The 16,294-nt window shown below is 40.3% G+C and overlaps 2 protein-coding genes across 7 annotated transcripts; one reads left to right on the top strand and one right to left on the bottom strand.

The window, feature by feature from the left end:
• The first annotated feature begins 746 nt into the window (after window positions 1-746).
• Window positions 747-15,777, top strand: LOC308409186 (uncharacterized protein). 3 transcript variants are annotated; one of them, XM_080901762.1, is made up of 10 exons: window positions 747-1,879; window positions 8,818-8,860; window positions 11,631-11,779; window positions 11,912-12,044; window positions 12,158-12,427; window positions 12,510-12,794; window positions 12,895-13,043; window positions 13,135-13,245; window positions 13,452-13,496; window positions 13,652-15,777. In XM_080901762.1, the coding sequence occupies exons 1-10, from the start codon at window positions 1,787-1,789 to the stop codon at window positions 13,829-13,831; spliced, it is 1,458 nt and encodes a 485-aa protein (XP_080757888.1). In that variant the 5' UTR covers window positions 747-1,786; the 3' UTR covers window positions 13,832-15,777. The 3 variants fall into 3 exon arrangements, with proteins under 3 accessions (XP_080757888.1, XP_080757889.1, XP_080757890.1); XM_080901763.1 differs by lacking the exon at window positions 747-1,879 and adding an exon at window positions 8,537-8,586 and having other exon boundaries at window positions 8,724-8,860; window positions 13,652-15,776; XM_080901764.1 differs by lacking the exon at window positions 747-1,879 and adding an exon at window positions 8,540-8,586.
• Window positions 1,898-11,599, bottom strand: LOC308409184 (uncharacterized protein). 4 transcript variants are annotated; one of them, XM_080901760.1, is made up of 11 exons: window positions 10,303-11,599; window positions 6,620-6,677; window positions 5,967-5,981; window positions 5,742-5,872; window positions 5,512-5,647; window positions 4,609-4,893; window positions 4,099-4,437; window positions 3,813-3,997; window positions 2,967-3,068; window positions 2,765-2,863; window positions 1,898-2,679 (listed from the first exon to the last, which is right to left on the bottom strand). In XM_080901760.1, the coding sequence occupies exons 2-11, from the start codon at window positions 6,669-6,671 to the stop codon at window positions 2,458-2,460; spliced, it is 1,566 nt and encodes a 521-aa protein (XP_080757886.1). In that variant the 5' UTR covers window positions 6,672-6,677; window positions 10,303-11,599; the 3' UTR covers window positions 1,898-2,457. The 4 variants fall into 4 exon arrangements, with proteins under 4 accessions (XP_080757886.1, XP_080757885.1, XP_080757883.1 ...); XM_080901759.1 differs by lacking the exon at window positions 10,303-11,599 and adding an exon at window positions 7,019-7,357; XM_080901757.1 differs by lacking the exon at window positions 10,303-11,599 and having other exon boundaries at window positions 6,620-7,357.
• Window positions 15,778-16,294: the final 517 nt, after the last annotated feature.

Here is a 16,294-nt window from a genome sequence, read left to right as displayed (position 1 = left end):
CCTACCAGAGGGTATGGAGTGATATTGCCTGCTTGTGTCCTGACTCTGGATTTGTTTTTCCTGCAGACTTCACTGTCCATCATAGTCTGTTCTTGTCCTGCATGGATGCTGATCCAAACAATACCGACATGAGTGAGCAGAGAACAAACTGGATTATTCCAGAGTTGAATAGATCATCACCTCCTGAGGCAGGTTGAACCTCCTGAGCTGGCGCAGGCTCTGCTCTGCCTCTTTGATAATAGTGTCTATACGGAGTGACCACTTTAGATCTTGGAAGATTGTGGCAAGCAGGCATAATGGAGAGGGACTCCTCAACTCCACTGTTACTGCTACAGTTTTGAGCGTATTCAGCTCTAGGCTGATCTGACTGCCCCACAGGGCCAGCTGTTCAACTCCACATCTGTGTCCTTGATAAGGCCGACTTCAGACCGTCATCAAACATCACAATTCTGACTGACAGGTCTTTTGAGAAAGAGTCATTTGCGTAGAGAGAGAAGAGCAAAGAGAAGAGGACCACCCCTGGGTGGCCAATATACATACAGTGTAAAGACGACATCATCTAAAATGTGTTTCTTAAAGATTATTTTTTTATTTTTTGAGTGATGACATTTTGACATTATGAAAATATTACAAGCTTTGGGGATAAAAGGTTATCCTGCACACAACATTCAAATATTAACTGCAGTATTTGGTGAAACATGTCACATAACTATTATAAGTAGAATTACCCCAAAGATTTAATACACTGCATAAATTGTTAAAAATGCAGACGAGCTATTTAGAATAATAATTAAGTATGGACAACATGATGGGTGAGAACTTAAGTTAAGTCTATATTGCTGTACAGTATTGAAAAATGAAATTTATCAAACGTTACCACAACAACTGGTGGGTAGCCCTAGAGACTGTCTTAAACACAGGAGCAGTGCAGATCATATTGGTCCTGAGGGTCCGGAGGTAGGTAACGGCAGGAGATTTCAGGAGCACCATCAGGCAGTACAATATGAGACAGGAAGGATTATGCTCAACTCATGCTAGGGCTGCTCGATTATGGCAAAAATGATAATCACGATTATTTTCACTGAAATTGAGATCTCGATTATTTGACGATATTTATTTAACCCTTTAAGACCTACCATAGAACCAAGTCCGCCAGAGCTTATATTATATTTTTACATGTTGTAGTGCCATTTGTGGGAGCATTTCAAGTTGCTATACAACTATTATAGCCCATATTTTAATAATATGTATGCATTAAGTCCATAGTAACTACATTAATTGCAAAAAAGTGCAATAAACTACAAAAAAAAATTGAAAATCATTTTTGTTTTTTTTGCATATATTTCTACTTGGAGAAATTTAAGAGGCTTATCCTTCAAAACTTTAAATACAAAAAAGTTGCAAAAAATAGTTTACAACAGGAAATTTATTTTGAGTGTCTTCATAGTTTTATTTTGGAGATACATCAATTTTTATATACTGCAGGAAAAACGAAAAAACAATCCTATGATGCAAATTTGCAAAGAAAACAGCATCAAAATAAACTATTTCCAGCAGTGCAATTCGAGTTCTAAGCATCCCAGAAACTATTCAGAAAAGTCAAACATGACCAGTATAGGCTTTTAAGGCCTACAAGTAAAAAAACTACAATTTCCGCGAAAATGACGTCACTTCCGGTTTCGGGCAGGAAATGGCGGACATGTGACAGTTCGCGCTGACGTCTGTTTAACTGTGGGAAGTGTTACGAACATCTGATCGGATCGGCAAAGCGTGTTTCTGGAATATTATGTTTTTGTTCCTGCAAGCGCTTTTTATGCAATTTTTGCAAAGCTATATGTGGAAGGAAACCGTGACCGAGGACAAGCTGATGGCATCAGATGTAAGTACAACTCCTCCGGTTTCATATGCAAAACAAATTATTGCGCTAGCTTACAGGTCCAGGTTCTACAGGGATTTAAAAATAGTTATGCAAAACGGAGCGTGCTGCTCTGACCGGATCTAAAGGGTTAACAATGACTTTAAAAAATAATATAAAATAGTGTGCAACACCACTGAAGTTTTTTTTTACCTCTCTTTTCAACCAACAGCAGTCACTCTCCTCTCCAAATAACTTCTGCTTAGCTTTCCGAGCTTCCCTCGGGTCCTCTTAATCAGCGGTCTCCAACCTTTTTTGCGCCACGGACCAGTTTATGCCCGACAATATTTTCACGGACCGGCCTTTAAGGTGTCGCGGATAAATGAGGGAGGGGCCAATAATCGGCTCAGTCATTTTTAATGATCGTTGAAAGCCCAGATCGTAATCGTGATTAAAATTCGATTAATTGAGCAGCCCTAACTCATGCTTCAGAAAAATTACATCACAAAGCAAACTATTAAAACCGTGCATAAGGCACAGGTGAGGTTCTTCTTCTCGGTCAGGAGCTTCACCGTTTGTGTGATTTCTCCATGTTCTCTCTTTTATGAAAAGTTCAGATTCTTTGACGTGTAAATACTGCAGGACTCAGAGGTGTCTGTGTCTAGTGGCAGCGTGGAAAAGAAGTCTTGTGATTTGTTCCCCCTTCCCTTATCTCCATCCTTTTTGATTTGGAACTGAACGCAGTCCTCGGATGAGTGGAGGCAGTCTGAAGCTCCGGGCACAGGGAAGGAAATCCTGTCCTCGTCCTCATTAGATTTAGCCTGCTAGCAAGGGATGAAGACACAAGCTTAAGCAAATATCATAATAATCTGTGGCATCTAAATATTCACAGCTGGAGAGCTGTATTACCTCAACAGTTAAGTTATGACTAGGGGAACTCCCAGCTGTTGCTCTGTGCACATCCTGGTTCTCGGCTCTTGGAGACCCTACCGTTACCGGAGCATAACCCTAGAAATACAAACAACAACAGATATGCACAAAGACACAATTCAATTGAATGATTTTAGCTCCCTTAAAAAAGAAGAAGATTATATTAGTTAATCAGTCTTACAGTGTGAACAGGACTGGCTCTTGGGGTCCATTTTCTTGGTGTTCCAGTCTGCTGAGAGTAGCTGTAGTGACCTGGGGGCTGAGGAGAGGGGGGACTGTAGTGCTGCAAAAGAAAAAACAAAACCCCACAAACATAAATAAACCAATAACAACAAAGACCTAGGAACTCATCCGACTCACAGACCATCACAATTCACCGGTTACTGCTCGTAAAAACAATAAATGTGACCTTTAGTGATCATCGTGGACCGGTGTGTCTGTTAAATGTTTAGCCGTGATATCAGGTTGCTCCTTGCTAGTGATGTGTGTGGCATCATCACGCTGACATCTACGGAGCTTCAGTCAAAATACTTCGGACAGAATATATAAAAATATCTACAAATTATCTGAAATAATTAGAGGGGATAGGTTAATTGGATAATTCAAATTGCCACTAGGTGTGAATGTGCGAGTGAATCTGAGTGTGAATGGTTGTCTGTCCCTGTGTGTTAGCCCTGCGACAGACTGGCGACCTGTCCAGGGTGTACCCCGCCTCTCGCCCTATGACAGCTGGGATAGGCTCCAGCGCCCCCCGCGACCCTGAAAAGGATAAGCGGTAGCGAATGGATGGATGGATGGATATCTGAAATAAAACATACCCACTGAATAAAGAGCTTCTACCATAAGTTTTTTTTCTCCATACTTTTTAAAGATACTTCAGTTCATCAGACTCTCTGGAGCAAAAAAGAAATGTCAAAAAACGTCAACAAGTGGCTTCTGTCGGTGTCAAAGTGCATGCATCTGCAATAAGATTGGCTCGACGGCTTGTAATCATTTATTTAGCTGTGGACTCTCCTGGTTTCCTCACCTGGATGTTGACCCTCGGGGGGTTGGCTGGCAGCGTGCGGTGTGTTCTAAAGCACGTGATGAGTTGGGAGAGGCTACAGTTTGGGTAACGTTTCATGAACAGGATGAAACCAGCCAGGGACACGAACATGCCAGAAGGGACAGTAACGGATTTGAGGAGCGCTCGCCAACTCCCTCCCCTTTTGTCTGAGAAGATGGCAGACACATGGATTTTAGGAGGAGTGGCAACTATGGATCAAACAACTTCTGATTGATACATGCTTCCAAAAACGTGGCACAATACCCACTGATCACGTGCAAGTAGGTGGAGGATACCAGGTTGCCATTCCTGTCTTTAACTTCATACAGCCCATCATGCCTTGAGGTCAGCCTTGCAATGACCACCTCGTAGATGGAGCCGTTCCTACTCAGTGAGATGATACCCCTGTAGTGCAGGTCATGGTCCGTTATCTGCCCCTCACGGATGAGCTGCACAGGGCCACGTGGGGGTTTGGGGTCAAAGGGGCCCAGGGAGGATTCATCAGGAAAATGGCCAGGGGTAAAAATGAGATGGGCATGAGCAAGAGGAAGATATAGAGGCAGGATTATGGACTCTTTGGTAAAGCGTGTGATGTTGAAGGAATGCCCTGCATCCATCCATGTGTAAAATCATGAAAAATGGAGTAGTGGTGAATGTGGAAGTATGAGAGGGCATCAGATAGAAAGGGAAGGATAAAACAAAACCATTAGCACTGTAAAGTCACAAAGTTAAAGGTAGTCAGTCAGCTTCTTAAAACCCACGTTTCTGCTCTGCTCACCACGGACGGTGAGGGTGCTGCGACCCAGCACCTTCCCGTTGTCGTCTCTCATGGTGTAGTTGCCTTGGTCTGCTTGCGTCACTCTCTCCGCCACCCAGACCTTCCCCCCTCTTAGCAGCCGCCCCCGGCCAGCGTTACCGGTTTCGGGGTCTGTCCGGTTCCAAAGCACGACCGGCACAGCCTCAGGCGGAGCGCCCCGGTGAGAGAACTCCAGCAGGGAGCCATTTTCGGGGATGCTGTGCTCAAAGGTCTCCCCATAGTTTCTGCGGTAGGGTTTAATGCATTCTGAAGGAAGACGAAGAACCACGAGGTAAGTGAAAGACAGAAAGAGAACAAGTTTATTTAAGTACAATTTAGAGATGCAAAAGGAAAGTGATATTGCAAAAGACCCACTCCTAACACACATCAGTGTACTGTAAATGATCACAAATCAAAACGAAAAGAAAAGTGATAATATATCTTTCTTTATGATACTTTGATGAGTACATTTTCCTGACATTACTTGTGTAGGGACCATTCGTAGGCTATGCATGCTTACGGCAGTGTTCAGCTGCAGGAGAGGTGGGAAAGATTGGTTCAGGGGGCAGTGGCAGGTAAAGTAATGCCACACCTGCTGTATATTTATACCAATTAACCTCTCCTCTTTTTATGCAGCAGGGGTGTGGCTGGCAAACGTTATATACACACACACAAACACACCTGACACGGAGTCAGAACAGTTGCTACAACTTCTCTGCTTTAAGGCAATGAATAGATTGCCTATGACATCAAAGCATAGGGACACATTAAGTTATTAAATAACTTAATGTTTCAAGCAAAGAGAGGCAGATCATTGAAAAAGCTGGCTCTTTTGCATCATGACACAAAGCAATGAATTTCGCCAAAGAGAGGCAACTGTCATACCCGAAACGATCAGACGGACAGTCTCGTAGGTGAAGCCCATGGACAGCTTGTTGGCATAAACTCCCTGGTCAGCATGACTCACTTCTTTCAGGACTAACGACTTATCTTTGGTCCACTCAAACCGTGGGTCCTTAACCTACAGTTGCATGGCAGATCCATTTTTAGGCAACACAGCAACCAAACACACACACACACAAAAAAACCCCAAGTGTCAACACTCGTCCACTCACAGTGGTTTTCTCCAGCAGGATGCGTTTCGGCCCGTCGGGATACGGTGTAAAAGTCACGATTCGCGACGTTGAGTCCACCGGTAGACGAAACTCCTTCCCGACGCAAACAGTCTGAACTTTTTCTCGGTCACCTGTCGAGGTGCAAATGAAAGTCAGCAACATCATTGGAGACCATGTGCTGCAGAAGAAGGATGCATGAGCAGTAAAATGTGACTTTTGACTCACCTAGTAATTCCCAACCTGCAGGAAAAGTACGAGTAACATAATTAATAATTTTCTTCAGACCTCAGATACGGACTGTAAACTCTCCTACATATGTAAAAGGTTGACCTACTTTTATGTTATTAGGTCATTTAAGGTCATCTATTTTGTAACAGATTTTTAGAGTCTGCTATGTGATTTAACTTTTAAGCTCTTTAATTCAGCATATGTACACGTTTATTAATTGTTACTGTTCACGTACTGACTTTATACTGCATATTTTTCCACTGCATTTTCTCTGGGCACCTCTCACATTTATTATAGTTTTGCATGTTGGAAATTTATATTTGTGAGAATTATATTTCAGAGTTGAAGTGCTAAAAAACAAAAATCTCTGCTCTTCAAATCTGGGCTGGCCATTCTTCTTTGCCTTTGTTTTATTTAATCCAAGACCCTTTAATGAAATGGCTTTCTAGAAACATTCTGCAGATAATGGTGACGTTATCGACAAATGTATTAATTAGTCACTTTTTAAAATAGTAACATTGACTTCACTTTTACTACGAATAACCTAACCGTAATATAAAGCACCAGTAAGTGCATTATTAATAATTATTTAAGCAGAAAGAAACAGAAAAACTACGGGTAGTCTTATTAAAAACTGGTGCCACACTTACCCAGTGCAAAAGGAAGGGTGAAAAGTGCAGTGTAGAGGACGCAGGAGGACATCTTCTCCTGTAAAAGACAGCGGATTGTTTCATCTGTAAACGTAATTGACATTCACACCAACCCTCCTCCGAAAACAAGCGGCCAGACGGGACATGCGATCATTAATCAACAAGCTGCAAAAGGCGGGGAGCTCAGCGACAGCCCAAATGATGTCGATGCGGACTCAGCGCACTGCACACACTCATGTCCCCCCATGACGTCCTGTCCGCTCTTTGAAGTCATGTCCACTCAGGTGTCCAGCATGTTTCCCATCTTCTGAACCATTGTAGCGCTACTACTGGCTGCCGGGTCATCAGTTACCGATCATCAACAAACGATTACTCAGTTTGTGCGTAATGTGAACTCACCTGCAGGATGTGAGGGTAATTTAAAAAAAATGTTTTTGTGGATGAGGATAAGAGGATAACGACGACCTCCGCAGAGCGCGCATGCCCACTGCTCCCCCTTCTGTTATGGCGATGGATACGTCGTATTCTCGGCCGCTGATACGCAAAGTGCGTCACATTTTGCAGTTCTTGTAAGGGAACATATTTTCCCTCCCTCTTACTATGCTGCTAGATTTTAGACTTCTGTAGTAACTCGTCAGATTCTGACTGTACGTGCAAATGATGAGATGATCTTAGAAAATATAAGAGATCATAACGCGACATGGAACACCTCTCACTTAAATTTTCCTTCTTGTTAAAAAATTAACAAAAGTTAATTAACAAAATTAACTTGTTAGTTTCTACAGTGAGGGAAAATTACTTGATCTCCAGCTCCCCAGAAATAAAGAGTCTCTAGATTTGATGGTAGTTTCATTTTAATGGGAGAGACAGAATATGGACCAAAAATCCAGGAAAAAACACATTACATAAAAATAATAAATTGATTTCATGTCATTGAGTGAATGTTTTATCCCCAAGAACGACATAAGCAAGTTCTTTGTGGAGAAACCCTTGTTGGCAAGCGCAGCAGATGTTTCTTGTAGTTGGTCACCACGTTTGGACTCATCTCTTTTACTCCTCTTTACAGAAACGCTCTATTGATTTTCTATGGCAGGAATGTCAAACTCTTATTACACCATATTACACATACAGCCTACTTTGATCTTAAGTAGGTAGACAACATCCCTCAGATTTCTCAATATAAGAAGTCCAATTTCATTGATACATCTTAGTTTTACTACATGATAAAGACATTTTGTTCTATTTTAATATATAGAAATCAATAGAAATCTATAGAAATCACCCAGCACAACTCTTCTGGCTTAAATGATAAGAAATAAATGTAAAATGACAAAACTGATTTATCTGTGTGCCACATGGGCACACCTGACGTTTGTCTCTCTCCGTTGAAATGAAACAAACATAAAAATTAGAGACTGTTCGTGTCTTTGTAAATGAGCAAACTTGCTGTTTCAGGAGTGTAGGGTGTGTGGTTTATCTTTATTTGGGGAGGTTTACATGAGATAAGTGTCACATGAGATAAGTAAAGTCCTTAACAGTGCACATGCTGACACTTTAAATATGTTTTTAGTATAGGTTATATACATGATTAAAATAAAGCAGGTTTTATGGTGCCGGACCAGTTATTTCCCAGTGTTTTTATGTAACATGTTTAAAAACGTCTTGACTGCGATTCCTTTAGAATTCATTCCTACTGAATTCACTTGAAATGGGACGGCAGCCAACAAAACGGTGCAAAAAGTTGTATTTTTATCCCCTTTAAACTGCTTTTATTTATGATATGGTGGTTTTAAAAGCGATCTTGGAGGCAGAAACAACACAAATGCCTGGTTTGTTATTGAAAAGTATCCTGGGAGATGGGCCCTGTATGCAGTTACAGTGGGAGAGGTGGAGCCTAAGTCACGCCCAGTCCTTCTTTTCTCCACCCAGCAGCTGCAGGACGCACAGAACTCAATCACACAAAAGAAGTATGGTCTCATTATTCTTTTTCTGTTTGTCCACAACTTCTTCTTAGTCAGGCTTTTTAATACTGAACATCACCTGTGTCACTGATTTGCTATTTTCGGGGTTAATTTTTGTGTGTTATCCGAACATTTCATTATAGAAGGGAATGCGGTACGGATTTGGTCTTGGAAGCTGAGGGGAAAAAACACTCAGAAAAAAGAGCCTCAAGTCACCTCTCTGCTCTTTTTCTGCAGGACATGTCGCTTGTGTTTTTGATGTTTTCCATTGTCTTCTTCGGTGAGTAGAGCTCATTCCCACATTCTAACATATAAACACCTGAAATCTGAAATACAACGCTCGATGGTTTGGGATTATTTACAACAAACGTTAATTGATTTCCATGCCACACACTCCGTGGATACAGCATGTACAAAGTTATCCAATCTCTCCGTGGAGCCAGGTGTTAAGTGGCACTCTGCCGGAGCGAATTAAAGTGCGTGCATGTTGTAGTAAAAGACGTTTGGTGTTGTGGGGCTGCTGTAGACTAATGCAATTTAAATCAGTAGCAGAACACAGGAAGAACAATACGCATTGTCTCCACACCCATCTGCTATTCCCAGAATTAGTGCTTGGTGCATTTCATTTATCAATAAATTATTTGGGAAACATAAACACCTATCAACGTACATCCACCCATAAATAAAAATAAATAAATAAGCAAGCATATTGGGTTTTTTTTATTGTTTTTCGAAAGAAAACAAAACAATAATCTGATTAATTTCATTGAAATATAAATATACAGTTACATATTTATGTGTTTTAAACTATTCACGGTATTTATGCATTGTCATTAATGTCTTTAGCCGCAAAGTGAAAGGAAATGTTTACACGACGGAAACCAGAAAATTCAGCACAGCCGAGATTTCTTTCCGTTAGCTGGTTTGACAAAACATATAACCTCAGTCAGAGATAACGGGTAGCACGACGGTGGCAATCAACTTTTTCTTATTCTTTATTTGTCTTCTGCTTCCGGTTCTGTGAGCGCTCACACGTAAATATGGGCGTTTTGCAGCGTCACGTGACTCATCGTCCGCATGCGATAATCCCCTAAGAGTGGCGCTTAAGATGGTCATTTATAATATTTAAAGAAAAAACATATCATATCCATTCAAGTTAATCACGTTATCACTGCTGTTTAAGGTAACAGCTGCAGATTAGAGCTCTGAAACTTTAAACTGGATCTATTTAAACGTTAAAGGCCATTGTCCAATATCCGAATAGGCAGCGTTTCTGCCGAATGGCAGTTTGTCAGCAGATCAAAGTGTAATTATTTTATTGGTTGTCTTGATGCATGCTCAATCATCCAGATAAGGACATCCCAAAAAGTTAATCCTGTGTCTAGATGAACAGAGTCAACTTTTTGGTATTTTATTAGTTGAAACGGTGTTCATGGTTTATGTTCAATGTTCATGGAGCTGCAATTCCAGCAGTGCTAAAGAAACTTAGCAACAGATTAAAACCACGTATTCCTATATATAACAATACGTGGTTTTAATCTGTTGCTAAATTTTTTTTATACTTTTTATATCGAATTGATTAATTATATGTGCACATTCCTGTACACTCTGTGCTTCATTCATTGGTTTTTAATAAGGTTTCGCTTAACAGCTAAAACATGCTGTAAATAAAAGAATCAGTGAACACGTTGCGTTTCTGGAGGATTTAAATTGAAACCTGACCTGCTCCCTAGCGGTTTTTGATACGGGCGAAACGGGCGGCTGCCCAGGGCGGCATCGTGGTGGGGGGCGGCATCACGGGCATCGGCAAAAAATAAAAAATTGCTCGTACTCATGCTGCCCCGACATCAGCCAGCGCATATTGGGAATGGCATAGGCACCGATCGGTTTTCTATCGCCCATTTCCTGGGAGTAAGGGCGCCCTCCGTTTGCGAGGTGCGCCTGCTGTTTACGGCACAGAGAGGAGAGGGCGGGGGATTCTCTGGCTGGCTGAAGCAGCATCTAATAACCAACTCGCAAAATAAAACAAAATAAAAACTAAACAACAAACACGAAAACACCAGACATTATGATACAGACTTATAATTTGCACCGATGTTTTTTCGAAATTCTATACGCGAAAAGTGAGCGCAGGAGCGCCTGCTTGTAGCTGTGCTGAAGTCAAAGTAAACTTTATTGTCATCTCCGCTATATACAGTCCAGTATATAGAGAGACGAGACGACGAGGCTCCAGTTACCGCGGTGCAAGTAAACAAACAGGGAGTGTTCGCCCCGGGCGCCAAACAGGCCAGGACCGCCACCAGCATAAATGACCACAGTGACTCTTACTTTGAGCTTAGCCATCTCAGCATAGCTGGTCAAGCCATAGATCTGGCTTCATTAATACACCTCGCTGTTTGTAATGTATGGGTTTGAGTTAATGGCTCAGTAGTGCTGATATCTAAAAGTGGCCAGTTGCTGTTCTAAGATGGTCAGCCATTGCTGGTTTGAGAATAGCGGCTGATGAAGTGAGTGCATCAGAGGGACCAATCAGGTTGAACCGTTTGGAGACAAAGTTACAGGCAAGGCAGAAATGGTTTAATGGTTTGGAGCTGCTGTGGTGACTGAGCTGAAAATAGGGTAATTTACTGATGTGAGATGTTGTTCATGTATTTCCTTCATTCAGCTAATAATAACTTGGTTTATTTCTGATGCTTTATGACGAATGTGAGTTAATTCATCAGATTGAGAGTTATACTTTACTCTGCCTCGTGCTTTGGGGATGAGAATGCTTTTTTATGCTGCTGCATTTGTGTAAATTCAGTGAGGTTCCAGAACCTTGTCTTCAAAATTACTTTCAGAGTGTAACAAAATACCGGTATGTGTGTGTGTGTGTGTGTGTGTGTGTGTGTGTGTGTGTGTGTGTGTGTGTGTGTGTGTGTGTGTGTGTGTGTGTGTGTTTGGTATATTAATGGAAACAACTGATATTATGTTGTCAGATGTTTGTGGTTTCAGTTACATTAACACTACCTCCATCTGTCTCTTCTTCTCTTGCATCTTTTTGATTAAAGGTTCATCCTCTGGTATACAAACTGATGAGGTGTGCTATGGCAGGAGGTGGCAGTTTCCATCTAATTATATACCCTCACGTTATACTGGACCAATATACTTTACTGAAACTAATACGGGATCCAAAAAAGTTGTTATAAATAATGGGATGGTGAGCAGCCTCTATGTGACCATTACATTTCTGCAATATGATAAATGTTGGGCCTATGTTTGAAACAATTAAATCAAAGTATATAGAATATGTTATAATCTGAGGAATATATATGTGCTGTCTATCTTTCAGGCAAAAGACACACGCTTTAGAGTCTCTCCTGGCTCAATTTATCTTACAGATGTAGAAAAAAGAGATGAAGGAATTTATTCTGTCTCATCTGGTGGCTACCAGCGACAAGATGTTGTTGAACTGAAAGTCTTGGGTAAGAATTTGAACTGTACTGTATATTTAGATCAAAAATATATAGGTATGTGTTTTAGCTACCTGTTCCTAAGCACAAGTCCCCTCCTTTTTTTTCTTAATCTGCATTTTAAGAATGTGCTAAAAATGTCACAAGGGATTACTACTATACGTGGGAGGACTCTATCCCTAGATGGGCTGAAATCCTGGAGTTTACTCCCCTTCACAGTCCGGACCAGCCAAAGATCCTGTGGAATCGCACAGACTCTCAGATCAGAGAAAGCAGAGCTGAGGTGAAAAACGGTAATTGGCAGCTGTCTTACCTCACTCAGGCAGACAGTGGGTACTACAACTTCATGGATAAGAACCACTCTGTGTTGGCCAAGGTGCTGCTCAAAGTAAAAGGTGATGTGAGAAGCTGCCTGTGAGATTTCTGCATTTTACCAGATTAAATGTTCTAATGAAGTCTGATCTGTGTCACTAACAGAACAAACCAGACACTATGAAACAAGGTGGAATGAGCACATTCTCATTGAATACCCTCGGGGTCCTAAGAAGTGGACCGTGACTTTTACACCTGAGGGCCAAATGGATCCCGAAACACTGATGGATGGCAGTCTGATCATAAAAGATAATCGCTTTTCTGGCAGAATTCATGCAGTGATGGATGGCATAATTATAAATTCTACAGAAATTAGAGACTCTGGCACCTTTGAGTTCAGAGACCCAGATGGCAACCTGATCTTGAGTGCTCGGCTTGAAGTGACCCCTGGTAAGCAACAGAGCATTTCTCCTCATAGAGTAGAAGTTCTAACTAACATCAACCCCCACCCTCTACACCATATTCCCTAACTTTCTCCATACTCTTACAGAAATGTTGCCACAGTTTATATTTATGGCCGTTATTGCCTTGATTGTCGTCGGGATCATCTGCTGTTGCTGTTGTTGTAAAAAGTGCTGTAAAAGGGACAAGTCTGCTCCTCAGACTGCAGCCTCACCTGCACCTGCTGTATATTATCATGTAAGTATTCTTTTAAGTGGAAATTAAGACCAGCTGTGTTAATATTTGATGTTCTTATTTTAAAATTTTAAAATTCTTATTCCAATTACAGATTGAGAATCAACCTGCGTGCCCAAGTTACTCACATCCTTCAGCTTTGTCTTATCAGCCTGTGAATTCTCATATTTCTACACAACCTTCAGCTACCTCCTCTGAGCCACTGGTAGGTGTAAAGCTTGATTTATATTCAAGGCAAAGATAAAAGAGAGGTGAAAGGAACTCAGCCACTTTTGTTGTTTTAAAAAGAAATAGTAGTTATTTATGGATTGGGGCACTAAGTCTTTATCTCGTCTGGGACTGCCTGGCAACTCACATTAGCGCTCATCCTCTTTCCTCTTCTGACTCATGTGCTTTTTCCTAACTTCACAGTTGTACCACAAAGTGAATATCCATGAGAACCCCGCTCAGCCTGAGGTACATACACACAAACAAACATACAAAAATCCCCATGAATGCATAAAACTAAGAACAGAAATTTCCTCATTCAGAGGCATTTTTGGCCTGTCAGTGACTGATTCATTTTAACCACTGTGCTTATGCACCTTTTTTCGTTTTACCGATGTCTCCAGGTTTCAGTACCTGAAAACCAGGCTTCCACTCCAGCTCCCTCAGTCGGTCCAGACTTCCTCTCATCAGACCCGGAGCCGCAATTTGAACTGAAAGGATTAGACATGCCTTTTGCACCATCTCTTACTTCAAACACAACTATCTGTGATGTTTATAACTCAGACAAACTAAACTTTCCGTAAACAGTATGCTGAAAATTCAGGTAGAGTTTATTATTGTTTCCATTTTCATCTTTGCAAAGCCATACACGGACAGGAAAAGGACCATGCAGACAGATGTTAATCGCACTGTGTTGATGCATGATCCGTTTTTTTATCTTTCACACAAAGATGTGCTGTTGTAAAATGTATGGATTCCAAATATATTTTTTCAGTTAACAAGATTGCTTGTAAATTTGTAAGTTCATGTCTTGCAAACAGTTTGGTTCTGGAAAGCTTTGGAATTTTTTATTTTTTTTCCTAAATTTTCCTCAGGTATGAGAACATAAATCTCACTCAGTGTTGTCCTCCAAATATTCTGTTACAGCAGCTTAAGTGTGAATTACAGGAATCAGGGTTTTATTAAATTGTGCAATATAAACGCATTTACAATAAATTAGAATTGTTACTTGCATGAAATAGTGTCTGCTTTGCTTCTCTTCACAGGCTATTTATGGATATTTATGGAATGACAGATAATGTAGTCCAGTATCTTGGCAAAGTGTGTAATAGATACGGTGGACCAACGTGCCTATTACATGCTTTGCCGTGATATCAGGCTGGATAATGTTGCTAGCTTTTGCTTCCATGGGTATTTTCTACCTCTGTTATGTGCATCCAGCTCCATACATCACTTGTTTGTAGCTTTTATCATTGTGTTTTGAGGGATGGTGGGCAATTTTTAAATATGCCTTTTTATATTGTCAAATTCTCAAATGCAATACAAGTATAACTGCTTCTGTATATCTTTAAACAGAAGCTTGTATAAAAGTTTTATCGGGCATTGAAAAACATGTATCGTTTATATAATGTATGTAAAATTCTGATAGTTGTTTGCATTGCATGAAGATGTCTGAATATGGAATTAGTGTAATGATTTGAAAAAGACCTTAAAGAGCTTATATGAATTTTTCAACTCTGTCCCTCTGTCTCGCTCCCTCTTTCTGTCTCACTCTCTCTCTAACACACACACACACATGCACACGCACACGTGTGGGGACACAGTGGAATAACAACACCACTACTTCTTACATTTTAAAAAATCTAAATGGAAGAGCCCCTTAAAATTTGCATGGAAACTAGAGGGTTAGATTTTCAACATTACAATTAGCGTTACAGTTGTAATAGCTTCTAATGCAACTGTAACTCATTTAATTATAAGAGCATTTGTATGTTGACAGACATTTAAAAAAGCTGGTTTTGGAGAGTTTGCTACTATGCAGCTCTTATAGCAAGTTGATGTGCAGATGTTAATTCCTGCATGGATGTTCCTTTGCCTACATGCATGTAGTTTAAGTAATTGCATGGTGTTATCATATTTCGTAGATAAATATAACTTGGTTTCATCTGCATAGCAATGAAAATGCATGTGTTTTGTAATAACATTGCATGAGGGGAAACGTATAATGTAAAAAGTATTGGTTCTAGGACAGAACTCTGTGGAACTCCATGAAAAATTCTCTAACTTACATTAATAATACCTGTCTACCTGTTCATTCCTGGTCCATTCCTGGTATAAAGCCTGAGAATAATTGCTATGGCATGGGATTAAACTTTTCATCTGATTTTTTATATATATATATATATATATATATATATTTATTTATTATGGACCAGTACAGTTCAGTCCAAGTAAAGGAGGCTCAAAATTTGTGGTAAATGTTTGAAGGTAAGCTGCTCCACGTGCCGTGTGACCATGTCTGGGCTGTCTTCTGTTGGAAAACATTAAACCCTGGTATGTGATGATAAATAGAATCTGTTCTCACCTGAGTGAATGTATATGTGTTTACATTTCGGGGAAAGGACCCCAATTCAGGACTCCCCTGGCTCAATTTGTTTTACAAATGTGATAGAATCAGGATCAGGAATTGTTTTTACATCTCATTTGGTGGCAGGCAGCTATTGTTGTGTAACTGAAAATCTTAATGAGAATTAAACTATCCTGCATCAACCAATCTGTTTGATAATAGAATTTTTTAGATAGACTGTTTCTTATAAAGAACCTTTCCACTTGAAGTACTTTTTTCTACTGTTTTTGTACTTAAGTGCTTTCTATGTAGCATTCACACTTATCATATCGGTGAGTAACTTGGGGTTCAGTATCCCAAGAATCCTTTGGCATGCAGATTATAACAGCCAGGGATTGAACCACCAACCTTCTGATTAGTGGATGACCTGCTCTACCTCCAGAGCCCTGTTAGATATGCATTTCTAAATACAAGTTCACCCTGTCTTTTGTTCTTGTTTAAAAAAAAATCCTAAATTGGATTTTTTGTTAATTAGTGTGAATGCTGATAAGTATTGACAGTATTGTTATTCAAATCTTTATTAGTGTGAATGCTGAAAAGCATTTATTTTTGTCAATACGACTTGTAGTATTTTCTTGGGAAGCATTTGTTTCACAATGACTTTTCTGTTTATTTAAACCTTTAGGACCTACCATAGAAC

Source organism: Rhamphochromis sp. 'chilingali' (genome assembly GCF_963969265.1).
Source record: "Rhamphochromis sp. 'chilingali' genome assembly, chromosome: 13".
NCBI classification, from domain to species: domain Eukaryota; kingdom Metazoa; phylum Chordata; class Actinopteri; order Cichliformes; family Cichlidae; genus Rhamphochromis; species Rhamphochromis sp. 'chilingali'.
Note: the sequence above shows the minus strand (reverse complement) of the source record. Positions and strands in the feature narration are given on the sequence as shown.